Source organism: Diospyros lotus, chromosome 6 (assembly GCF_014633365.1).
Source record: "Diospyros lotus cultivar Yz01 chromosome 6, ASM1463336v1, whole genome shotgun sequence".
NCBI lineage: Eukaryota > Viridiplantae > Streptophyta > Magnoliopsida > Ericales > Ebenaceae > Diospyros > Diospyros lotus.
The window spans coordinates 21,008,789-21,035,766 of record NC_068343.1 but is presented as its reverse complement, the minus strand read 5'-3'; the positions used below and the strand labels follow the sequence as shown (position 1 = coordinate 21,035,766).

The window sequence follows — 26,978 nt, the reverse complement described above, 5'->3', positions numbered from 1 at the left end:
TTGACAACATTGTCTAAAAGTGCACCACCTTGCCCGTAATGTCTGTGTGAGAACTTGGTTAGTATATCCCTCTATAAGTTTCTAAAGATAGGAAGAATAGAGGAGGGTAAAAGGTGGAGGTTAACCAGAGGTGGTGTAGGGTCAACATTCGCTCCTCCCCACCATCCAAACCGATTCCAGGATTTAACTTTTCGGAACTTGCCTGTATCCAATAACAAGTTGCCCAAACCCACCCAACATTGAGCAAAACAGGCTCGGACCTGAATCCTTGGGTTTTTTTCCCCATTCCTATAGCTGAAATTAGGCTTGCACTTAATTAGAAGCACAAAAACCTCCTGAGTCCCACCTAATGGGATTAAGTCTTGCTATGATGGTGATAATCAGCTCCAAACACACAGTTAAATTTACTACCAGTCAAAGTGCTAATCAGCAAATAAAGAAAGGAATATGCAAATAATAGATGAAAACAGGCGAAGCATTTCACTTCTCCAGTTCCCTTGACCTGTCATTGATTATAAATCTCATAGCCTGACACACTTAGTAATTGAAAATCCAACCAAAACTTTACCAGAAATGATAATCCACAAATGGAAAAAAATATGGATCCAGAGAAGAGGGGGCAGGTGGGATGGAATCTTATGATGCCTGAGTTGCATTCCTGTATTTACTGCTTAGGCCGGGAAGTGAAGTAATTGAGAGCCATCCTAGAAAACCTGATTAGAGTGAAAAACATTTGGATGAATGACCGACCCTTAACAATTGCCTCCTTCATTCCCCTCGCAGTCTTAGCTATGGTTGCTTCTGGAGTCCTGGCTTTTAGAGTAGGCATTGCCTGCAGGGATTCTAATCAAGTAAAGATGAAGTAAAATCCATTCTTCCATTAAAATTCAACACTCATAGGAGAGTACATATGTAGATTTATCAATAACCTGAAGGAGACATTTTTGTCCAACTTCGCAATCTCTCCTCAGCTACGTGGACAGCCCGAGTGGAGCTTCTAACACCTTGAGTTATCTCCTGGCTGCACAACAAGCGTGAGGTTTCTATATCTAGTGAAGAGGAAGACATTTTGAATGCTTACCCCAAATCACTGAGCTCCATTGTTAGGTCACTGATCTCCATGCCAGATAATCGGACAGTAGCCATTGTATCAGGCAGCTCTTCCCGTGTAACATCCATGAGCTTCTCTAGTGACTCAGCAGCTCGCTTGAAAGCCTTTAGCAGATCATATAGGGCATGAATGCATAAAAAAGTATGAAAATCATATATTCGAATAAAACTAACAACACAATTTTTTATTTGTAAATTAGCAGATATATTCTTTTGTCATTCAGGCTGTTTTGGAAAGCGAGCTTCAATTCCTCCCAAATTTCTCAGGATTTCAATTTTGCTCTTATGTCATGGACATATAGCCATTTTCAGCTCAAAAGAACAGGAATCATGAAAACAAGAACTCAACAAATTTTACGAAATCATAATCAGTGATGCTTAAAAACTAACAACCAGCAGAGGCAGATATAAAAGATCACAGACCAGTAGAGTTGGGATGGCGGAACAAAAAAGCCAAGTTGCAGAAACTGCTGCCTGTGAGAAAGATATCAAAATATCAAGCCAAAAAACACATCAGCAGAAAAGAAACCTCATTACGCATAATGAATCATCTTCATAAACTATTAACTATCTGTCAAATCATTCAGAAAAAAAAAAAAGGAATCATTTTCGTACATATCTAATAATCTTCTTTTCATTTTCTGAAAGAAATAACAAATAAATAAAAACATCTCCAGTCCCTACAATTGATTTTCTATCATTTTCCTTTCCCTCCACAAATGCTACGTCGAAAGAGAAGACATAGGTTTCAATTTGAAGTCAGTTTCTCACTCATTTGGCTTTTATACAGAAATAATCCGATATCAATTTCTCTCTTCCCCCATTTTATAAGCAACCAATCGAAGTAAAGACAAGGTCTTGAAACATAACTAAGAACTGAGAAACAGAAAAATCATAGAAATATATATATATATATATATATATAGAGAGAGAGAGAGAGAGTACAGCGCAAGCGATGACATTGAGAAGCAGGATGTGACGGTGAGTGAGATTCCAGTGGGAGAGGTGAAAAGAAGGGGAGGCAGATCCGACGGTGGAGGTGAATTGAGAGGACAGTGACGGCTCAGATGAGGCGCTGTGGGATAGAAGAGAGAGAGATGCCAAGCGGCGTTGCGGTAGCCGGAGAATCAAAGAGCGGTTTCGAGAAGTGAAGCTTCCGGCGAGGCTACGGTCGCAGTTCGATGCGATTGCTGCAGGGCACGAAACTTTCAACTTCAGAGCGTCTAACATTTGCTCTCTCTGTCTCTCAGTCTCTCTCGTTTTGCTTCGCTTCCCTCTACCACCAAAGTACAGCGCTCTGTCCCTCTCCCTCGCAATCTCCGACCTGAACCGGGTAAGTTGTGTCAATCCAACGCAACACAAGGAAAGGACAACATTTATTAATTAGTTTAATTGTAAAGAGTTACCCTGTATATAGACAACTACACAAACCTTCACATGTATTAGCACAATTTCATTATTATGTTTATACTGTAAATTAAGCCAAGCCAGTAATGAAAGGCATAATTGGTTTACAAAGTAATTGATATTAACTCTTTTATTTAGGCAAGGTTTTGTGTTTCTTTAAGCCTTCTCAATACTCTTTCCAATGATATATAATTTGACTCATGATCATTCTTTTGATATATAATTTGATTCATGATCATTCTTTTTTTTAATTTCATTCATTTGAGATGATTGTCTTTGCACAACCTTGATACTCATATCTTGCGATTACATTAGCAGAAATAAATCACAAGTCTCTATCCCTTGCACAATGTGAGAATCGAACTCGTAACCCATTGAATTAACACAGACATATTATTCATCCCACCACTCGACTTATGCTTAAAAACTTTAATTTCACTCACTCATGCATATATATATATATATATGTGTGTGTGAAAATGGGACCTTAGCTAAAACTAGAAGGTACAAATGGGTCTGGTAATGTCCTCACACATACACACGTGTTCCACGAACCTATGTTACATAGAAATACTTTATAGAAGTCATTTTCTCGTTTTTGAAACATTTTCTATTCCCGTTTTAAACCTTATTTATATTTATTTTTTTAAAAAAAATATTCATTTCCACGTTTTTATTTTCTATCAAAATATTTCTCGTTTTTGTTTTCGTGCAACGTAACGACGAACTAACTTAGTTTACCTCTTTGGCATTATTATTATAAGAGAAATGAATAGCTGTCATGAGCTAAACTTGTCACTTGTGTCCCCCCTACCTATCATGAGCTAAACTTGTCACTTGTGTCCCCCCTACCTACCTGTAATGTTATTTTGCTCACGTTGGTTTTTACCAAGTAAATGGATCATTATTATTAAATAAATAATGGTAGAATTTCAGCCACCCACCCACCCACCCAAAATCGCCCGTTAAATACAAATCCGTTGAAATTCTTAGCACCAACTAATACCATCTAAGTGTTCTTGTTAAATTGAACAATCACCATTCACCAGTTTCGAGGTGTTATCAATAATAATCTTTAACGGGCTGCCTTGTAAAGAAAATTATTATGATTAAAGAACCGTAAATATATTTTATTTTTAATATTCAAACAATCTAAAAACAATTTAATTAGTTGATTTAAGTATTTTAAAATATAATTCATTTATTATCAACCAATCAGATTATTTACCTATTAAAAATAAAATACAATATATACAACTTACCTAAAAACAAAATGCAGTTACTGCCTCCTGGTCATAACCCAATAAAAACAAACAGAGAATAAAAACAAAAAAATAAAAATAAAAGAGTTTTTCCTTTTACAACTCATATTTACAAAATAATTGCCTTGAGCTTCTTCCCCCCCTCTCTACAAAATTTTAAGTTAATCCAAGTCCACAACAAACCCACTTCCAGAACCAACCAACCAGTTTACTACAACCCCAAGCGCCCTATACATCTATTATACTTAATTACACCTATCTATAACAACACTTCTATCTAGCTGCCGGTTCTAAAATAAGTAATAAGGTTTTTTTATCAATCCCCATTTTCTTTCTTCCTCTTCCTCTACCTCTTCCTCTTCTTCTTTTGTCATAATATCCCAATTTTGAGATAATACCCCAACCTCCTAAAATAGTAGGTGTCTGACCCGACTGTTACTTGATCCACACCCCCCAAACTCAACCCAGAACACACTTAATCAGCTTTAATTAAGCTGCCCTCGAATCAGTCCTGACGACTTCCACCACTGTTGCATTGCAGAAGAAACACCTTTCACAGTTCAGGAGATGCCGAGATATGCAGCCATAGCAAGACATGTGAGAACACGGTACAAACTGGGCATCTGCTTCCCGTGCGTAACAGATACAGCATATCCTGTCAGCAGCTTCTCCCTCGAATCCCATCCTCTCAACTTTCCCCAACTCCGATCGGCTTATCAAGAGGCTTGAGAATTGCTCCAGCTGCTTCATTTTTGCAAGATGGCCATCCCCTCTGAAGGATCCGGCCTGGCATTTCCAATGTCAACAGAGAGGAGTGGTGAAATTTAAGTTAAATTGCAAGGCTTTTCCATATATATATATATATATATATACACATAGTTCATCAACGTGGTCGCACAATTTCAAATTGGTCAGATGTCTAAAACAAATACAAAATAAACACATCCTTGTCCCAAAAAAAATAAAAAAGCTGAGGCGACTTGCATGTATTTCACTGGAAAAGGATATAGAGAATGGGGTGCGACAGAAACAGACAAATGCATGGTGAAAAATTTCCAAGGGAAGAAACCAATCCATATTGATTATACTTGTAACAAACTGCCTTTAAAGTTACTTCTTTACACAACTCTACAAAATTGCAAGTATGAACATACGCATTGATAGATCAGTAAGGTTGGTTGAGCTTGACTTGGCATGCATGTACAGACTGCCAAGAGTTAATCAGGTTGTCACTCTAAACATTAAACCAACCATCTTACGTTGACCCAAGCTCCCTTCATCTAGAAACGGTGGTTGAAGACATTAAGTAGGTTGTTGTAGATTGAAAGCTGTTACGCCAAGCTGTGAGCTCGTTATCTACTAATTTATTTTCCATAATTTATCTTGATTTATATTGTTATTATATCTTAACTTTCTTACTTAGTTTTGATTAGATTTGTTTGTATTTAATGTTGTTGTAAATTGTAATCTAGTCCTACAAAGTAGGAATTGAATCTCTAAAATCTAGAAAAATTCTTAGGATCCATTGTGTATGTATATATTTGTGGCATTTCCAAGAGGAATAATATAGTGAATTATTCTCCCAAAAAGGGAATTTCTGCATGGTATCAAAGCAGAATTATTTTCTCCCTTCTCTTTGTTAACCCTAGCCTTTATTCGCCGCCTCACTAAGCCCTCCCATCCAACCCACCCCTTTATAGCCACCGGACCTAATCAACTTACATCATGGCTGGCAAAAGCAGTCAGTCATCTAAGATTGTTCCTTTCCAAACCACCAATTCTGTAAACACAGATAAACAGCAATCCATTTACTATCACCGATCACAAACTGAATGACCAAAATTACATTTAATGGTCACAATCAGTGATGATGTTCATATGTGGAAAAGGGAAAGATGATTATCTAACTGGAGCTACCAGCAGACCGAAGGAAGAGGAATCACAGCACCAGATCTGGAAGGTCGAGAACAACATGGTGATGTCTTGGCTGATTAATTCAATGAACAATGAGATAGGTGTGAGAATTTCTTATTATACGACACAACACAAGAAATTTGGGAGTCTGCTAGGAAACTCTACTCCCATATTGACAATACCTCTGAGTTGTTTGAGATAGAGTATTCTCGATGATCTAAAGCAAAGTGAGTCTCAAGTCACTCAATACTTCAATTCCTTGAATAAGTTTTGGCTTCAACTAGATAAGTGTGACACTATTCAATAGAAATGCGCTGAAGATTCAGCACAATACAAGAAAATAGTGGAAAAGAAGCAGCTGTATAAGTTCCTGATTGGTTTAGATAAAAACCTAAATGGAGTGAGAGGTAGGATTCTTGGCACAAAACCTCTACCAAGTATCAGGGAGGCGTTAGCTGAGGTTCGTAGAGAAGAAAGCAAGCTGAAACTGATGTTAAAGCCTTGAAATCCAAGCCTGGAACACTCTGCCCTATTTACCCGAGGAGGCAACCCAACAAATATCAAGCAAAAGAAGGGTTGTCCTTGGTGTGACCATTGTCACAAGACCGGTCACACAAAGGATACATGCTGGGATATCCATGGCAAGCCTCCGAATTGGAAACCAACACGTGAAAGGCGGAGTAGAGGTAACCTAATAGCCATCGAAGACACTGCTACTGCCTTAAATACGAGCTTATTCAGCAAAGAACAAATGGAGTGGCTGCAGAATACTTTTGATAAAACACAGCTTTAGGCCTCTACAATAGCAACAAGTTCAATAGCCCATAAAGGTAACCCTCTACATGTTTTTACAGCTAAAAGTAAGCTATCTACTCTATGGATTGTTGACTCATGAGCTTCTGACCACATGACTGGAAATAGTGCACTGTTAACCAATTTTCAGCCATGTGACAAAGATTGGAAGGTAAGGATTGCCGAAGGCTCATTATCAAAGGTGGCAGGTATTGGATCGGTTGTGTTGTCCACCTGTTTCACGCTACATGCTGTTTTTTTTGTCCCTAAACTAGACTACAACCTCCTATCTATTAGTAAACTCACTATTGATATGGATTGTGTTGCAAAATTCTCAAAAATGTGTGAATTTCAGGATCGAACTTCGAGGAAGATGATTGGCAGTGCTGAGACATGTTCGAGACTTTACGTTCTTAAAGGGACTGATTCAAAAACTGAAGTAAATTCTAACAACTGCTGCTCTATTCCACCTATTTGTTTCTCTACTTTTTATTTAAATAAGAGTGCAATTATGTTATGGCACTACAAATTAGGACATCCAAACCTTGCTTACCTTCAGAAATTGTTCCCCTCCTTGTTCAAGAATTCAGATTTACACATGTTTCAATATGAAATTTGTCAATATTCTAAGCATGTTTGGACTAATTATCCTAGTCAAATTTAACACTCCATCCTATCCGTTTTCTTTGATCCATAGTGATGTGTGGAGGCCTTCTAGAGTCAAAAATGTTACTAGGGCTCGGTGGTTTATTTCCTTTATTAATGACCATACTCGTCTTACTTAGGTCTTTCTCATAAAAGAAAAGTCTGAAACTGGACACATTTTTCAAACCTTTCATTCCATAGCGCAAAGGCAATTTAATGCTAAAATTCAAGTTCTAAGAACAGACAATGCCAAAAAATACTTCAATACCATCCTAGGCACTTATCTGTCACAACAAGGCATCATTCATCAAAGTTCTTGTGTAGATACACCCCAACAAAACGGGGTTGCAGAACATAAGAATAGACACCTATTGGAAGTGGCCAAATCCTTATTGTTCTCCACCCATGTTCCTAAATATTTTTGGAGTGAGGCTATTCTTACGGTCACCTATCTTATAAACAGAATGCCCTCACGAATCCTCAAACATCACACTTCAAGTCAGCTTCTCCTTTCTTCTTTTCCCCACACCCAAGTTTTTTCTCAATTTCCTCTCAAGATTTTTGGTTACACTTTGTTCACATTCACTCTCAATTTCAGAGCAAACTTGACCCAAAGTCCATCAAATGTATATTTCTTGGCTACTCTCCCCACCAAAGAGGTTACAAATGTTACTCTCCAAGTCTTAAAGAGATTTTTCACCTCAATGGATGTAACCTTTTTTGAAGACCAGCACTATTATCCTAAATCTGATATTCAGGGGGAGAATACACCAAACAATCCTCAAGAATATCAGTTTTTGGGAATACCAACAGCAACCTGAAATTCAGCCACCTACAAACCCTACAAATCTATTTTTTCCTCCCAACCTACAATCTGAGTCGTCAGAAGCAGATCAGTCTTCTTCCAGTTCACCTTCTATTGGTCATAATCCTTCTTATCCTCATGAACTTCAAGTTTATTCTAGGAAAAAGTCTAAACAAAAAGAAAATGGGGAACCAACATGTCGTAGGACTGATCAAGAGTCTGATCCAAACCTAGATCCAGAATTGTTATAGAAGAAGAATACCATAACTATTGGTGAGAATTTTGAAATTTCAGCTATGGATGAGGACTTACATTAGCCTATAGAATTGAGAAAAGGAGTACGATCATGCACTCAACATCCCATTCACAATTACATTTCTTACAACGGTCTCTCACCTAATTTCAAAACATTTATATCAAATATCAATAAGGTGCAGGTTCCTATAACTATTCTGAAGGCCTTTTAACATCCTAAGTGGAAGGAGGCGGTTCTCGAGGAAATGAAGGCCTTGAAAAAGAATGGGACTTGGGAGATTACAAAATTACCCCCTGAAAAACATCTTGTGGGCTACAAATGGGTATTTATAGTCAAATACAAAGAAGATGGAAGAATTGACAGATTTAAGGCCTGCCTAGTTGCAAAAGGGTTCACTCAATCTTATGGTATAGATTACCAAGAAACTTTTGCTCCGGTGCCAAAATTGAATACTATCAGAGTCTTGTTATCCCTAGTTGTAAACCTAGATTGACCACTTTACCAATTAGATGTGAAGAATGTTTTTCTAAATGGAGATCTCAAAGAAGAAGTATATGTGGAAATTCCTCACGGATTTGAAACTAACCTCACAAGAAACAAGGTATGCAAACTAAAGAGATCTCTTTATGGGCTCAAACAGTCTCCTAGAGCCTGGTTTGAGAAATTTACAAAGGCAGTCAAGAAGTATGGATATAGCCAATGTCGAGCAAACCATACCTTATTCATCAAGCATTCCTTGGAAGGTAAAATATCCATTCTTAATGTGTATGTTGATGATATAATTGTTACGGGAGATAATATTTCTGAAATCAAGGATCTTAAAGAAGTCCTGGAGAGAGAGTTTGAAATCAAAGATCTAGAAAGCCTGAAATACTTCCTAGGCATGGAAGTAGCAAGGTCCAAAGAAGGAATTTCAATTTCTCAACGAAAATATACCCTAGATCTTCTTACTGAAACAAGTATGTTGGGAAGCAAACCAGCTGATACACCAATGGAAACCACTTCAAAACTAGATGTTGGCAAAGAAAGTGCTCCAGTGGATAAAGGGAGATATCAAAGATTGGTGGGAAAACTTGTGTACTTGTCACATACTAGACCAGATATAGGTTTTCTCGTAAGTGTGGTAAGTCAATTCATGAATGATCCTAGAGAAAGACACTTAAAGGTTGTATATCGGATTCTGAGATATCTAAAGTTGACTCTAGGCAAAGGGCCAATGTTCAGGAAAACAGTGAACAGAGGGGTGAAAATCTACAGTGATGCTGATTGAGCAGGTTTAATTTCTGATAGAAGGTCAACCTCGGCATATTGCTCATTTATTTGTGAAAATTCAGTTACTTGGCGCAATAAGAAGCAATTAGTGGTTTCTAGGAGTAGCACAGAAGTTGAATTTAGAGCTATGGCTCATGGGTTCTGTGAGGGTATGTGGTTAAAAAGGTTGGTACAAGAGTTACATGTGACTATGGCACAACCAATACTAGAACTAGTATTATGTGACAACCAATTGACTATTAGTATTGCCAAAAATCCGGTCCACCATGATCGAACAAAACATGTAGAAATTGACAGGCACTTCATTAAAGAAAAGTTAGAAGAAGGAATTTTTTTAGCTAAACTACACTTCTACAAATAGGCAGGTCGCAGATATTCTGACTAAACCATTACAAAAAAGAATATTTGATGAGCTAAGCACTAAGCTTGGCTTGAATAATATATTCAGCCCAGCTTGAGGGAGAGTGTAGATCGGAAGCTATTATGCCGAGCTGTAGAGCTCCTTATCTGTTAATTTATCCTCCATGATTTATTTTGATTTTGACGCGATCAGCAATCAAGACCCAGCCCAAGTCCGACCCGACCAAACCGGAACAGTATCACCGGAATAGTAACATAGGAACAATATTTTAATACTTCTTAAGTTTTAGAATTCTACTTGAATTAGGATTCTACTTCATGTTTCTACTTGATTTAGGATTTTAATTCATGATTCTACTTGATTTAGGATTCTACTTCATGTTTGATTAGGGTTTTATTTTTATTAGGATTCCAGTTAACTTTTATTTATGATTTATTTCTATTAGGATTCTAGTTGAATTTTGTTTTCCAAATATTAGATGAATTTGGATTAGCCAAATACTTTAAATATGCATAGGATCTAGAGTTTGTAATCAAGTTTTTCTCAATCAAATTTCAGCAACCTATTTGGGTTTTCTTAGCAAAACAGTCTTGTTTTTGCGTCTTCTTGAAAGTCAAGCTTTGTCCATTGAAGTTTGTTCTTTCAAGGGTTTATTTTGATATGTTTTCTTCACACTCGCGCTACACGCTGCGTCAGATGGTATCAGAGCGGTTCATCAACCAATCAAATGGTCAATCTTGAAGGTAACGGTAGCAACTAGCCTCGTGACGGTGATCGGGGGCTGCCCGCGATTTGGAGAGCAATCGAAGAACAACGAGAAATAACTCGTACAATGGAGCAGCAATTGGAGCGAATCCGCAACCAATTGGGCGTTTTACAATGAGTTAAGGATAATCGGAACCGGACTAATGGCATGAATCAAGCCGGCTACGTTAAACCGGGAAGACCAGCCATTAGTCCTGTCCTCATTAATCCTAGAAGACCAATGATGGATGATAGCGACGATGAGGATGATCTTGGTAATATGATAGCCAACCCTAGTTGTAAAGGGGTTAGGAGGAATGCGCAGCAACACAACTATTGGGGAAACGATGAGTATAAACTAAAGAATGACTTTTCGATGAGTTTGGAGCTTGATTTCGAAGATTATGTTGTCCCAACAACCTCAACGTTTGCAAACTCAGGTCTGATTTATGCTGCTAACATGACAGAAACTCCAAGGTTATTGATTCATACTAGGGTATTTTGTAGTCCCGAGGGCTCAGGCATTGCTTCACAACCCAATGATGGTGGCGTTTCTTCTGATCGGCTTGCGACTGTAAAGGAGATGAAGGCCATGGTAACAGATTCTTCTACAGTTTATTCAAGTTCTAGCATGGTTGAATCGAAGGCAATAGGAACATATTCACCTTTGCGATTGCAAAAGCAAGATGGTCACAGGGGTCTCTTTGTGGATAGAGGTGTTGGATCTCCCAGGCTAGTTAACTCGAATAGTGCAACTGATTTCGGTATTAATTTGAAATTAGATTCTAAAACTAATAATGTTGTAGCAGTTGCTACTATAGCTGATCAAGTGCTTAGATCAAAGGAGGATTCAAGCATCAATATTTTAAGTGATGGAGAGACTGCTGGTAGTCATGGAATAAGTCTCTATTCGAAACAGTTGAGAAAGAATACTTCTCCAGGCAAGAAAAATCTACAGATGAATTCGAAAGCTGTTGAGGAGTCAAAATCAAGAAAGCTGATGAAAAGAGGACCTATGATAAAATTTATCATATTAGAAAAGCACTCAAGATGGAATGTTCAACGTCCTCAATCTAATAGTAATAATACAGTGGAGGCAGATGGCAACAAACATGGCGATGGTTGGACCCATGCCAACCCAGATATGGCTAAGAAGGGGAGGAATGTCTTTGCTCATGTTCTCTTAGCAAAAAAGTTCAAGCGGTTCAGGAAAATATCAAGCAAAGGTTGCACAAATAAGAAGTACAAAGCAACAGCTGACAAGCATAGGAAGCACAAGTTATTTGAGGTTGAAGATGAAATCATGATATTCTTGAACAAGGAACAGATTCCAGCAGGAAAGCAAAACAAGTTCAAATCAAAGAAATATGGTCCTTACAAGATTACGAAGAAGACCAATGATAATGCTTATGTTGTGGATTTGCCTAATCATATGGGTATTTCTAAACATTCAAAGTGGTTAATTTCTCTTTGTACTTGCCGAACGTGGATTTGTCCTACTCGGATCAAAATTCGAGGTCGAATTTTTTCTTAAGTGGAGGTGAATGACGCAGTCAGCAATCAAGACCCGGCCCAAGTCCGACCCGACCAAACCGGAACAGTATCACCGGAATAGTAACACCAGAACAATATTTTAATACTTCTTAAGTTTTAGAATTCTACTTGAATTAGGATTCTACTTCATGTTTCTACTTGATTTAAGATTCTAATTCATGATTGATTAGGGTTTTATTTTTATTAGGATTCCAGTTAACTTTTATTTATGATTTATTTCTATTAAGATTCTAGTTGGATTTTGTTTTCCAAATATTAGATGGATTTGGATTAGCCAAATACTATAAATATGCCTAGGATCTAAAGTTTGTAATCAAGTTTTTCTCAATCAAATTTCAGCAACCTGTTTAGGTTTTCTTAGCAAAACAGTCTTGTTTTTGCGTCTTCTTGAAAGTCAAGTTTTGGCCATTGAAGTTTGTTCTTTCAAGGGTTTATTTTGGTATGCTTTCTTCACACTCGCACTACACGCTACGTCAGATTTATATTGTTGTTATATCTTATCTTTCTTAGTTAGTTTTGATTAGATTTGTTTGTATTTAAGGAGGTTGTAATCTAGCCCTACAAAGTAGGAATCTAATCTCTAAAATCTAGGAGAATTCTTAGGATCCATTGTGTATATATATATTTGTGGCATTCCTAAGGGAAATAATATAGTTATTCTCCCAAAAAGGGGTTTCTGCAGTTGTCATCCAGAAAAAAGAAAAAGAAACAGCCTTACCGCAAGTGGAAAAAAGGTCCATCATAAGGAATTTGGAACAGCTACCATCTTAGCTAAATGATATCATTTAATGTTCGCCTCAACTTTTACAGTACATGAATGTGTAACACACATTTTGTTACAAGTATGCACATATTTTAAGTACTTATGCATGACACGTACACCCACATTTTCAAGTGTATATATATCACTAGAGCACAAGTGTATGACACAAACATGTAAGTGGGCACATGCGAGCAGAGAGAGAGTACTAACCGAGATGTACTCTAAGAGTAACTGGAATCCAAATAGAACTGTATCAAGGCAGTCTATACTTGCAAATACCCCCACGACATCATTCTGCTGGCAGGATTCTGCCTCTGCACTAGCATCCAACAAATTCAAGATAATACCAGCTAGAGGTGCTAAAATGGTGCATCGGTTTATTTTTTCTGGTGATTGACCATGCCGCCTAATTGACCTGTAGGCAAGGTGCAGAATATCAACATGAAGAACGAAATGCAGAGAGCAAAACTTGTACGTGCATACAGACAACAGTTCACAAACAAGAAGCTGATATTACTCTGAACCAATAATTATAAGAATACATAAGACATAATCAATAAACATTTTAGTAATTGATACGCCAATTTCATTAATATGGTTAGTATGGAGAAATACTCGATTCATGCTTCAAAAATAAAATGCAACAGAATAAGAAAATAGGGAACATGGAACATCATGACCTCTCTTGCCATGACTCATTTTTTATGTTATCCATATTCAAATCTGTAACATACTAAAAGCAACCTTAATAACTTCAGACATTTGACAAACAAAATTTCCAAGCAATTCTTTATTAGTTATAAAGCAACAAAAACAGATTAATAATGAAATAAAAATGTTATTTAGGTGAGCTGGAATAGACTTATACTTAGAAGGTAAGTTTGTCTAGCAGGCATGACAAACAGGAACAAGTGAACATGAAGATAGATGAAACATGGAAAGTGAAAACATTTTTAGATGGCCAACAAGCTCCTGAATTTGTCCAAGCAAAGAAAAGTGGACGTTTACCAGTTCTAACAGAAATCACTAAAATGTAGCGTAGTGTATGCATATATACCTGGGCAAGAGTTTAATCATCAATATGGACAAAGAGCTCATTTGTTCATCCAAACAAATAAATAGGATGTATAGTAGTTTTGATAGAAATCTTTAAAATGAAACAAGTGTATGTATCAAGATCAGAGCTTTGAAATAATACCAGAAACCACTAAAATACTAGAATGAAACATCAGCAGCTGGAAAAGAGTTCAATCATGCAAACATTTATTCCCTTTTATCAACAAGTTCATTTATAGATAAACTTACAGCTCAAAAAATTCAGGATCCTCTGCTAATATGATGTGGTTCAAAATAAAGACAATCAATTCAGTGAGCCTTCGTAGGTTTGTCTCTGCTCCTGATAGGAATGCCTGCGGAATTGCATGGGTACAAAACTCCAGTACCCTTGCAAGATTGCAAGATAGATCAAATATGACACTGCATTTCCTTTGCTGAAACTCCAAAACCTGCAAACATTTTTATAATCAGTCATGACATAGGGGCATAAAAAGAGAGTGGAAGTCTGTAAGGGGCTTCCTGGGGGAAGGAAAGAGAATAGAACATCAGTTTTAACTTTTAGGAATAACTAAGCTGTAACCAAATTTTGATATTAATTCTAATGTAAGGGATAGAAAATAGTGGGACAAAAATAATAGAGCTAAAGTTCTATAGATGAAAGAATGAGTAACCAATGCCATAAGGGGAGAGAGGAGGGGAGGGGAATAAAGTTGTAATAGGTGAAAGAACAAGTAACCATAATTAGCATTAAACATGTCCTAGCCATGGGATGAAGTTTTCTTCAAAATGAATTGAATGGTCATGCCATCACAAATCTTATCAAAGCCCCCACCACACAAATAATAATAATAATAATATAAAAGAAAGAATGATATACTAAAGAACCACATGTAGAAAACTTCATTATGCCATGTGCCTGACCTAAAATGGATGGAATCAAATCTTCCTACAGTGCATTAACCTGGGAGAAAAAGTAGCTGCGGAATGAATGGCCCCATGACTAAACAATAACTAAGATTCTTTTATAACTAGCACGGAAATATAATATTGAGTACTTGGAAATGCTGGTATCAGACATGATATGTAGTAGATGCTTCTAAAATATCATTCCTTGACAGAATATAACAATTTTGAGAAAACATATTTGCTCTGCAATAACGTTTTACCTTGTATTTCTCACGCATTTCTCGAATTGAAACTGAAAATTCAGTCATCGCCCAGCTCAGGGTGTTAAATAGGCGATTGAGAAAAGCTGAGAACAATTCTTCATCATGGATGCAAGTCTCTTGTAGCAATCTCTTCAGAAAACAGAAAGGAAAAAAGGTGCACATCCATAACAAGTTAGGATTGAAAATCAAAAAGTAAATAATATTTGTGGGGCAGGACCTGGAGGAAACAAGTGCAGAAATGAAACATAAAGTTCTGTTCACCTGAAAAACAATTGATGTTGAAGACGACTCTCCATGCTTTGAAGAACAAAAGCCAGAACCTTTGCACAAGCGCAGTAGTATGTTTGTTACAGGAATCCATGATCTATTATCAAAGGCAGACAATAATGCTTTAGGCATCCTCTGGATGGCTGCTTCATTATTCTCAAAAACAGCCAAAAACTCCTTATACTGGACCAAGACAGAAATAGATTGTAGAAGAAGATCTCTCAATTCCGCACTTGATATCCGTGGGTCATTAAAGTGAGTGACCACAAAAGTAACCTGATTCATGAACCATGTGAAACATAAGATCAGACTCCTCAACATGAGTAAATTTGACATTGTGACAGTATATATAAAGTATGTGCCCGTGCAGTAGCAAACACCAACGTTTAGATAATTTCAAAAATAAACAAATAAATAAAACATAGCAGTTCTTAAAATTATAAGATGACAGGCAGAATAACATGATAAGTTGCTTATGAACCATCAAATTTTAAGTGCTCTAACAACATATAGCATATCACAGTTTCCAACAAAGAAGCCCACAACAAAACTAATATTACTCCTTGTGCCAGTTCGGGACATGTTTACCCATGTTCCCAGAAAGCATTGTGGTTGAATGGCAACAAGAACAAGATACACGTCCAATATAAGGCACTTGTACAGCAACTCTTTTTTAACAATCATGCAGCCAACAAAAAGTCAGTATTTCTTTCTTCAAATTAATATACACAATCATGTTTCTAGAAATACTTTTTACAAGACAGCTTTGATAACACTAACCAATCTTATATTTTAATTCATTATATTTCTTGTTATTCTGAATGAAACCAGTAAAGAAATAATTATGGAAAGATGTGGAAAGGTTTTGGATCAAAAATTGTTGCTTTAGGATAAAAAGATATCATGTTTCAGAACAAGCACTCCATAATGTAAATATGTGGGTATCGGATTTTACTAGTTGTAATAGGTAGCCTATATGCACAATTCAATAAGGCAATTTTAAATAAAAAGTTCTGACTTTATCTCTTTAACACTTTTGGTTGAATCATATCTAAACATAGATATTTGGAAACAAACTGTAGCATAGAAACAGTGGTCAAACTTTCTGAATTTCACAATTTTGATATAGAAATTGGGGATTCCAAAATAAAATAAAATAAAATGGCACAGCAGAACCAAAAAGTTGTTTACAACATGGTATTTATTGATAGGAAGATGGAAAACCTAATAAAGAATACCGGACAATAAAGAAAACTTCTATGTGTCTCTCACAAATTGCTGTGCCCCCTTTGAAACCTGTTTACTTTCCCCCTAGTGTAGACCTATCATATTGCCAATATATCTTGGTCCCATTTAGATAATTTGCAAGGTGACAGAAAATTTATCTAGAATAGAGATGCAATGAGTACCCCACCCTATGGGAACCCACCAAAACCCTCCCTTGATGGGAGGGTTCGGTATTAAAAATTACCCATGTGGAGGATACAGGTGAGATATTTAAAATACACACCGGGTATGAGGAGGGTGGCGGGGATAGGGTCCCCTACCCATACCCTAACCTGATATATATATATATGTATAATTTCATCTAATTATATATTATAACTTAAAAGACAAAACGAAAAGAGACAAATTAGACACATTCTCACAAAATTGAAACCTAACCTAGTTATGACTTCTTTTCCCTCTCACCCTCACCACAAACAAATCAAGGTGATTTTTTTTGTAATGTATTGGAACCATCTAAAATATTGCAGTTGTTGCTTTTTTAGCTTTTCGCTTGCACTAATATTAGATTCATTTGTCATCAAATTGTTGTGGAGTTATATAGAATTATAAATTATGAATAGGAATTTGTTAGAATAAAATATATCGGCATACGGGTTCTGGTGCTGTACCCATTACCCTACAGGTATGCAGATTGGGGGTTAAATAAAATACCATATGAGTACGAGTCCAGGGACAAAAACAGAAATGTGGGTACAGGGACAAGTAGAGGGGTCTCCTATCCATACCCTCTCCATTGCCATCCCTAATCTAGACTAAGTGGCCCTTATCTCTTGGTGAAGGAAGATATGGTGGAACTAGTTAATGCCAAAAAAAAAAAGTGTAAGTAGGCCACACCTGGAGTATATCACCAAACACATAATCCAACACATGTTCAACTAACAGTTAACTTTATGTTCTTCACAGCACCAGGTTAGTAAGGTTTCACCTACTGATGTATAGATCAAGAGTTTATACAGATGTATATCTCAAAATCAAATGAACACCTTTTCTGCCCCCCCTGGTTATGTTTCCATTTAGATTTCTGGTAGTTTCATTGGAGCCTTTAGTCAGTGCTCACACAACTTGGCTCAAAGTTATCATAGATTGAATTGCATAAGAGTTAAAAACTATCAAGCCAAAAGAGAGATCATTTATTTCTTTCTCAATAATGCAAAAAAAAAAAGAGCACAGAAAAATGAAAAAGCTGTCCTTGTATATTTATAATTTGATATTTTATCAAGAAATCATAGAACACAATATGACTTGACAAACTACTTCAATGCTGACAATTGAATTTTTTTTCCAAATTAGTAAAAGAACTAATCATGCAACTACTCATAAATTGTGCCAATATATCCTCATCTTCCTTATGACACTGCGTTGCAAAAAAATCAGAAAAGTGCGGCAAGACAAGAAAATTGAAGACATACAAAAGAAGTGAGTCCTTGCTTGATAAATAAAGGAGCAGGTACAAACGGCGGATCACTCTTACGCAACACATGGAAGCAATCAACCTGCAATAGCATTTAAAAATTACAAATAAAAACATAAGAAACTATTGGAGAAAAATGTGAGACATGCTCCTATGGAGAATACAGAGGCTAGTTGTAATAATACCTGACAATTAACAAGTAAACAGCGGGAAACCTCAAATATAGGTTAAATTCATAATCAACTAAGCATATATATATATATATGTATGTATAATATAGGACAAAGCAGATGAAAACTTTTTCTGTTTGTAAACATGAAGTTCCATATGCTCAAGTGTCCACTTGGAGGGGACAGGCTTTGCCAAAGAAAGCATGTGCAATTCCTTACCCCCGGTCCTTGCCAAAACTGAGCCCTCATCACTTGTCTCACCAGAAGATCAACCACTCAGACTGATACCTCGGCCAGAATATGCTCTCTCAACCTCTATGCCTAGACTGCCTTGGGTAAAGACAACCTAGAGCATCCAAGGTCAAGATACTCTAGATCCGTGGAATGGGGATTGAAATCAAGATTTTAACAAAAATCTCATCACCAGCATGTCTGGACGAAAAAGAGGGGCTGGTAGATGATAGAGAAGTGCAGAAGACACAAAAGAAATTTTCTAGGAATTTACTGCCATCAGTAGAGCATCCATCTATCCCCTATCCATCATTGCAAGAGATCACATATCCGCAACACAACCATACAAGGACATCCCCCCCCCCCCCCCCCCCTGGGCGGGGGGTCTTGATTTCCTTGGCCCTTATCCTTCCAATCTCAAGATCTCCTGCAACTTCCTGGTGCCTAACCTTAGTTCCCTAAGGACCCATATACCTACGGACCATCCTGACCTCATTGATGGAGAATAATGATTAGTATTTTTTTTAATTAAGGAGTTTATATGTTTGTAGCAAGTTAGTCTTCCAGCCTAGCCTTTAATTGAGTCCATGGAGGGTTCTGGGGAAAATAAGTCAATTAAGGAGTTTTGGAAAGTTGATTTTCGTAATTAAGGGTCTGTGTAATTAAGAGCAGTCCAAAAGTCAGTCAAATGTCATTTATTTAGTCTGTTAAAGAGTCCAATATGTCCTAGAACCTGGAGGGATCTATAAATAGGGGTTTCCCTCTATATTTTGGAGCAGCTTTGAAGAATATTTCAGTCTAATATCTTTTGATATTAACTTCTATTCTCTCAGATTAGTTATCTGAATTCTTCAGGTTTGTGTCCACGGAGGTGGACTCCTCCCACACATCCAACCTTTTACCAATTTTCCTGTAAGTTCACAGCAGGCAAGAAACTAAAATGTTATTTGAAATGCCCTCAATGGGGCAAAAGAGAGATAAGTTTACCAGAGTCTCCAGATAAAATTCTGGAATATAGAGGAACACCAAATCCACTTTGCTCACAACCAGAAGAAGTTGAACAATCCACATGCAAGCTGCATACATGCCCCTTTGTTTCCAGCGAGAGAACAGAGAGATACGGTACCTACAAAGCAGGATAAACCAAAGGGGGGTGTGGAGCATAAAAACAAGAAGGTACCAAACTTTATTCAAAAGGTACCAAAAATTCAAAGTAAGATTCTCAATTGTAACCATTTACAATCACCTCATTAACATTATATAAGTCAAATATCAGACTATTAATATCATTTTCCTATTAATCAGAAAACAGGCTTCACATGTTTCTAAAATCACCAATTTAAACAAAGATTGCAAACCATTACAGCACACTATTTCAATCTCAAGTAACTACACCATTCAAATTAGCAGTTAGAATGGCAACTTTAGATAAGACCTCTTTTCACATTCATGATAGTGATTCAAACAACATATACATCTATCCAGAATAAACCAACAATTTTCAGATAGAGTGTGTGCAAAGCAGAAGGGGGGGAATCAACAATCATCCTAAACAATTAGCTACCAAAAAAGACTACTATGCCATATTGCAATTTCAGAATTCTAGCCATCCCACACATTAATAAAACAACAGCCATCCAAGGCACCATAAGATGAGAATGGTCATCACTTGAAACATGCTACTTAAGCCCCAAATGGCACTTGCCATACAAAAGAGCTATATTCCAGCATACTCTCCCCCTCACTTTAGCTTTCCTTTTAATTGATCTTTGAGGCTGCCTTCCCAACTAAGGGTCATAACTCTAGTCCTAGCTTCTTGCTGCACATTTAGCAGAGTAACTCAGGCTTGCTAGAATCTACCTGCACATTTAGCAGACTAACTTAGGCTTGCCCTGAGTAATGCAAGTATGCCCCTTAGTTGGGAATATAGCTCTCTTATACAGAAAGCACAGATAGAGGCTTAAGTTTTCCATCTATGAAACTACAATTAGGAGTTTGGAGCTAACAAATTCTTCATATTTAAATTAAAAGTTATATGGCTCACAACAAACCTAGAGAAGATCTCCCATCTCCAATACCCAATTCCAAACAACCAAGTGAGTTGGTTTGTCTTCTGCTCCTTCAATCCCCTCTAATCCACATATAGGGAATTGAATCACATTAACACTAAATAAAAGGTCATTACCTAATAAGGTCTGACCAATCTGTTATGGACAGAAGCTTCATTTTTGGCAAAACCATTACATCACTATATGAATTATATATCCACATGTATCTCTCGCTTTTAACCCAATCAATAAAAAACCTTTTGGGATATTCATTATCCATAAGTGCATCTTGATAAATCTACCTCTCAAAATATATATATATATATATATATAAAGAAGCAACAACATGAAGTCCCAATAAACATGCACACTTGGGGGAAAAAAAGTGTGAAATACGATCAAACTGCAAGCACCAAAATTATTATGTTTCAAGCTATAATGAAGTAGAATAAAAATCTTCATTATTTTCCTTGATGTTAGACACTAGTGACCTTATAGAACATATGTCATGATAGAGACAATTGGCAAGCTAGAAACTATATAGCCTACTCCACTTGAAGGGATTAAGACTTGGTTGTTGTTAAGCCATAGTGTATAATTGATGTTTCAGAAAGGAAATAAGATACAATGAGAAATTGGGAAAAGAAAAGGTGAATATATTAGAAACATAAACAGGTAGGAACATGCATGTAGAAGAATACATATAAAACTAAAAACCTAACCAAACATTTTTTTCCAGAAATCATCTTACCATGCACAATTTCTGACACAGTCCATAACTTCTTCTCGGTAATCAATACGAGCTTCCTTCAAGCGCTTTAGCTGCTCTACACAAGCTCTTTCCCTTATTTGTTTATCTGTTTCTTCCAATAGAGCTACTAACTGTGACTGCTGAGACATGTAAGATGATGCCTACAATGTAAATGTCTTCTTTCAGAAGAGACAATCATGACACTTTCAGACAGAAAACTCCATCATATATACCTTCATCAGGTAAATTAACTAGTATTATAGCTGCAGTGTCACACTTAAGGGCAAGCAACAAAGAAAACAAAAACTCTAAAAAGATTTTGCATTAATAATGGAAAATTTAAAGCCTACAATAAAATAAACAGTCAGTGGCTAATTTAGTAATGGCAATATTGAACATTTGTAAGAAATTCAAGAACTGACACAAAGTATGAGAACCAGAAAGAAGTCTATGCATTACCAAATTCAAGAAATTAACCAAGATTTTAAATAAAAAAAAGAACACACAAAGAAATAAAATCTTTATTCTTTTTTTTCTTTTTCTTTTTTTTTGGTATTCCAACAACAGTCTAGCAAGGAACCAACCAGCATCCTTTCTTGTCCAGCAAAATTAAAATATAGTCACTAAACTGGCATAAATTTTCTGGGAATGGCTTGCCAGAAAGCCAAAGGATTTAATACATGGAGATGAATATACCTATCATGTCCGGAAGAACACAATCCGGACCAAGTTAAACAGGTGAAAAGGGGTCTCTATACAACTAAGGAAACCAGTCAGTAAGGAGCCAAAAAACACTGCAAATCATGCGAACTTTTATGGTCCAACTCAGTTACTCATTTGTATAAACTATAGCCAGACACCTATACTGGACCAAAGGCTTCAAAGACTACAAAATACCCTGCCATTCCCCCACACATGGGTTGGTCTCAACATCTGAGGGCCAATACAGCAACGATGTGGGGTCAGCTTGCTCCCTCTTTTTATGAGTACATGTTCTCAAATTTAATCCTAAAGCATCACAAAACTCTATTTGGGGAGAAAATATGGGTGTTAGCAGCATCAAGAATGCTTACAAAGGTATGGGTGCCATTATTGGCGGAAAATGAAGTTACAATTTAATTTCAACACCTAGAATAAGTAAACTATGAGCATTCAGCATTTAATTTTTCCCTCTCCGGAAAATTAGATGATCCTGAAGGATAATAATCCACAACAACAATCCTGTGTCTGACAAGCTAGCACAAATATTGTAAGCTAAACTCAATCTTCTACCTCTCATCTCTCATGTCATAACCTACATTTCCTGATTTCCATGCAGATAAAAAGGCCAAAATGAACATAAGTTAAAAATCCAAAGCCAAAAATAAAGATGATAATATAGTTAGCAAAAATATAATTTTCTAAAAATAAGTGCTTACCTGTTTAAAATTTGGAGCAAGACCCAAATGATACAATAAAAGCATAGCATCTAGAAGTTCCTCTTCTTTCAGTGTGGCTGAAGATGAGTCACTCTCCAATGGAATAATTCTCATTTGTTGCATTGGCCGGTAACCAAATTCAGGTCCGGATTGGTCACTTGTGCTGGGTTTGTCTGTTATCTCATCATTCAAATTCCCACTGCTGCATTCTGCAGCAACATGAGCAGATCTCTCTGGAACAGTGCTGCAGTGACCATGAGACCCTTTGCCTGTGCATCTTATTGGATTCTTCGAAATTTTTGAAAAATCAACTTCATAATTAGAACAACAGCATGGTTTCCACCTACTAGAATGTGTCACTCTAGTTTCCTCTTCATCCATGCATCCTTCCTCCCACTGAATAACTTCTGCTTCTGCATCAACATTTACAGGGTGCGATTTGGACAGATGACTGAACAACCCTCCAAGTCTAGGAATATCAACTCGATGAGGATCATTTTTCAAATACAAACCCATGGGATAGCTTTGTTGGCCACCCCTGTGAAGGAAGCCAACATCTGGCCCTGTGTTGCTCCCACATCCTTTAATCCAGCCAGGGATGTCCCCCATAGCAAAACCTTCTGATAGAAAATGAAGTACAACAGTAAACAACGAAACAAGAACAGAGTTGCTTGAAACCCCTGGAGGAGGTAGATTGCGATCTGCTCCCCTGTTTTTCAACAGAAAATTTTGTAAAAATGTCCTAAAAACTGAGCCTGGCAACTGAAGAGGTGTTGTAGGTGGAATGAACTGTATGACTAAGCAACAAAGATCCCTGTGCTTCTCCTCAATCTGTAGCAAGACCACATTGAACGTTAATTACACATACAGATGAGATCTCTACCTGAGTTTTCCACTAACTCCCTCCTACTCCATAGCCACCACATGAAGCATCCAATAGGTCCATCAAATATCTAGTATGAATCATGATGTACAAAAATAGAAAACACCAACATCTACTAGTATTTTGCAATGGGAGCAGATCATTCACAAATGAAGGGGAAACACATTTAGCTAGTAGGATACTGTTAGAAGACAGAACATATTTGAAAGTCTTAAAATTTGAATCCCCTGCATGACAACATGAAAACTTCAGTAACCTAAAGCTATTATTCATCAAGTGTTACAAGAAGAACATGTTTCATCAAAGATTATTCTTTTTTTTTTTTTTTTTTTTGGGCTAGGCATCAACCATTAGTCAAATCAGAGATTCTATAACTATCTTCAAGTATTCCACAAATTATAGGAGAATTTATAATAATAACTGAAACGATGAAGGATGTCTCTGTCAACCTTGCCAAAAAGAGAAGAACACAAATCCAGCACAACCATGTTTAGGAAGACATGCATCAGTAACAATGTGTTCAAAACAGAATTTTGGATGATTGCATGACAATTGGAAGTTTATAGACATCTATATTACATGTCAAAGACACATCATCACAAGATCACAAAAGAATCGTAACAAACTAACCAAGCGTCTGTCCTAGAGGAACTGGAGCGGACCACATACAAAAGACAGGTCAATTGTGTATGCTGTAAGATATTTTTCTTGCTGATCTGACGCAAAATAGCACATGTTCCCACACTAAAGATAGACATAACAGGGTCTTGAGACAGTAAGGCAGAAGCAAAACTGTACAATGAGCTGTAAATTTACACAACACCGCATGTCTGTTTCTCTTGATATTCATAACTTGTTTGTCAGGGTTTGCATATGTTCCTCTTATTTCTTCATGTTACTTCTCAGCCACTAATGGATAGCAGCATTACATCACATGCTTACATAAGAGGAAGTGAGAGAAGAAAACTACACTCTGTTGTTAAACATATTAATCCACAAACCGAAGGCATACCTTGCTGACTGCTTCAGACAATGCTGCGGTAGTCTGCATCATCATGGTACTCTCATATGACAATATGTCCTCACATGATCCAGGCCACCAAATTAAAGGCATCAGATATTCAAGATCCTGCTTGTTAGGGCTCTTCCGAGATAAAAACCCTTCAAACAGAAACTCAAAATCTGACAATTTCCAAAAGAGTGTCATCAATTCTTCCCTTCTTAAAATGTGACATGCTACAGCAAGGAAGGGATATGATCCTGAGTATGGACATTCTGTTAAAACCAGTGATGCTGTTTTACAACCACACGAAAGGGCATTCAGGACATGCTCCAATAATAATCTTGACCCTTGAAATTCTAAAAAGAGATCCAGTAGCCTGTCCAAACTCCTATAATCATGGGGTGGATGCACCCCAAAGACTTTCATTATGAATAACAAAACAGGACCCCATGCTACGTATTCTGTGCTTCCTGCTTCAGTGTCAAGTGCCAAGAAAAACTCTTCACATATCCCATGTGAGACGGGGTGAAAAATCTCTTCAAACGGCGCAAACCTCTTCAATCTTCTCAATTTCTCAACAGAACTTAACTCTGCCCCCTCAATGCGTTGCATCTCCCACAGCCTTGATAAGCAATTCAAGAGATTCTTAGCAAGGTCGCATTTAGATGATGGAGCTTGAATGGGAAGGAAACCTTCAACAGGATATTTGAAGGGGCGAGCCCCAAAATTCAACTCGCACCTTTCACCTTGTGAAAGAGAAATGGCAGGATAATACCCCAGTCCAGGCACCATTTTGCGGATGCCACTAAATGCTACTCCAAGAGGAGAACCATTCCTATAGAAAGAGACCTCATCATGGTCCAAATCTATGCAACATCCAATAACATCACCAACTACCCATGACTGGCCATAAGATTCAAAGTCTTTATTCCATTTACGGACCCTTTTTCCATCATATGCATAAGAATCATCAGCATCTCCCACACCCTTATGATGAGTAAACTGGCAAGAAAGTGTTGCCCATCCAAGTTGCTGTATACCAGAAGTTTCAAGAATCACCTCATACATCCATTTTCCTTTCCATACACAGGTGGTAGCCCTTACACTACTAAAAATTGCTTGACTTTCTAGAAGCAGAGGTGGTTTCACAATTCGAATATCCCCGCAGATACTAGATTCTTCAATTGCAACAAGAGATCCACAACTATCACCTGCGGTAGAGATTCCATCCCTATTTCTAGCAACAGTGTCTGATTGCATATTATGTTTGAAGAATTCATTCTTTATGATGGAAGAAACTGTATTGGTATCAAGTGGACTGGAAAGTGGACTAATTGTCTTGTGAGGGAGATTGAAAATGTGTTCAAGAGTTCGCTCTAGGGACTGGTCACCTAAATCATTGCAACATGAAATAAGACGACTCTTATGAGAAGCCCCTCCCCTTTCCTCACCATTCAACACCACAGCCAATCCAGAATAAAGCCCACCAGTCCATGGGCTCTCCTCTGCCATCAGTAAGGAGGCAAGTGCTACCTCAGAGATAACCCAGCTAACACCAAAATTACGAAGTAAAGACCTTCACGGGAGCAAATTGACTTAAGCTAATAGCCTTAAACCAAACCCAGTCAACTTGAAGCCGTTAAACTCAGACCACCCTGCTGACCCTGAAACTTCCAATAGTGAAAAAGGCATACTACCACGTATGAACAGTAAACCCCAAAAATTCTTGGCAGTAAACTTCAAGCCTCCACTCGGCCACTGATAAACCTAGGTAAAATTATCTTAAAACGAAATTTATTCTAGATATTCCCAACTTACTGATCCAACCATACAATTGAATACAACTCATTCCCCCCATTTCAACCCAAATTAGAAAGGTAGAAAAACACAGATGTCCAAACTTTCCAGTTTTTTTCGTAATTTTATCCCTAACCAGACAGACACCAAACGAATTACCACAAACCAAAACAGAATCTCAAAAATTTTGATCTTTTAACGCTGAACCACACAGATTCAGCTAAATTCAAATTCGCCAACATTTCTGCAAATTGCCAGAATCCACATGCTCATATATAAGGAGGTGTCGGAAGTACTTACAGGCTGTCCGTCGCGTTGAAACTACAGAGAGGGAGGGGGAGAGAGAGAGAGAGAGAGAGAGAGAGAGAGATTCTAAGTCTTCAAAGGTGAAGGCGGCGGGCCGAAATTAGGGTTTGCAGACACCATTGATGGAAGACAACCTTAGGGAGAGAGGGAGAGAGAGGGGATTTTTGGATATAAATATTTGACTAACCATTCGTTCGCCATAACTCAGGAAAGTGTAGAAGGAAAGAACGGACCGGACCGGACCGAACCGACGGGAAACAGAGGGGCTGCGCGTGTGGCGTGGCTTTAACTTT

At 37.3% G+C, this 26,978-nt stretch overlaps 2 protein-coding genes across 4 annotated transcripts in view; both read right to left on the bottom strand.

Moving 5' to 3' along the window:
- Nucleotides 1–2,340, bottom strand: part of LOC127804845 (uncharacterized) — a 10,762-nt gene extending 8,422 nt beyond the window's left edge. For both annotated transcript variants that reach the window (XM_052341890.1, XM_052341889.1), the window contains exons 1-5: nt 2,056–2,340; nt 1,534–1,584; nt 1,082–1,215; nt 930–1,021; nt 751–843 (exon numbers count right to left, since the gene is read on the bottom strand). In XM_052341890.1, the coding sequence (XP_052197850.1) occupies nt 751–843; nt 930–1,021; nt 1,082–1,215; nt 1,534–1,584; nt 2,056–2,340 (655 nt within the window). The remainder of the gene's footprint in view (nt 1–750; nt 844–929; nt 1,022–1,081; nt 1,216–1,533; nt 1,585–2,055) is intronic.
- Nucleotides 2,287–26,978, bottom strand: LOC127804844 (E3 ubiquitin-protein ligase RKP). Of its 2 annotated transcripts, none has more exons than XM_052341888.1 (10): nt 24,592–26,978; nt 22,697–23,527; nt 21,279–21,439; nt 19,467–19,605; nt 18,077–18,160; nt 15,372–15,653; nt 15,108–15,239; nt 14,191–14,390; nt 13,096–13,300; nt 2,287–2,434 (listed from the first exon to the last, which is right to left on the bottom strand). In XM_052341888.1, the coding sequence occupies exons 1-10, from the start codon at nt 26,092–26,094 to the stop codon at nt 2,387–2,389; spliced, it is 3,585 nt and encodes a 1,194-aa protein (XP_052197848.1). In that variant the 5' UTR covers nt 26,095–26,978; the 3' UTR covers nt 2,287–2,386. The 2 variants fall into 2 exon arrangements, with proteins under 2 accessions (XP_052197848.1, XP_052197847.1); XM_052341887.1 differs by lacking the exon at nt 2,287–2,434 and adding an exon at nt 3,841–4,565 and having other exon boundaries at nt 24,592–26,971.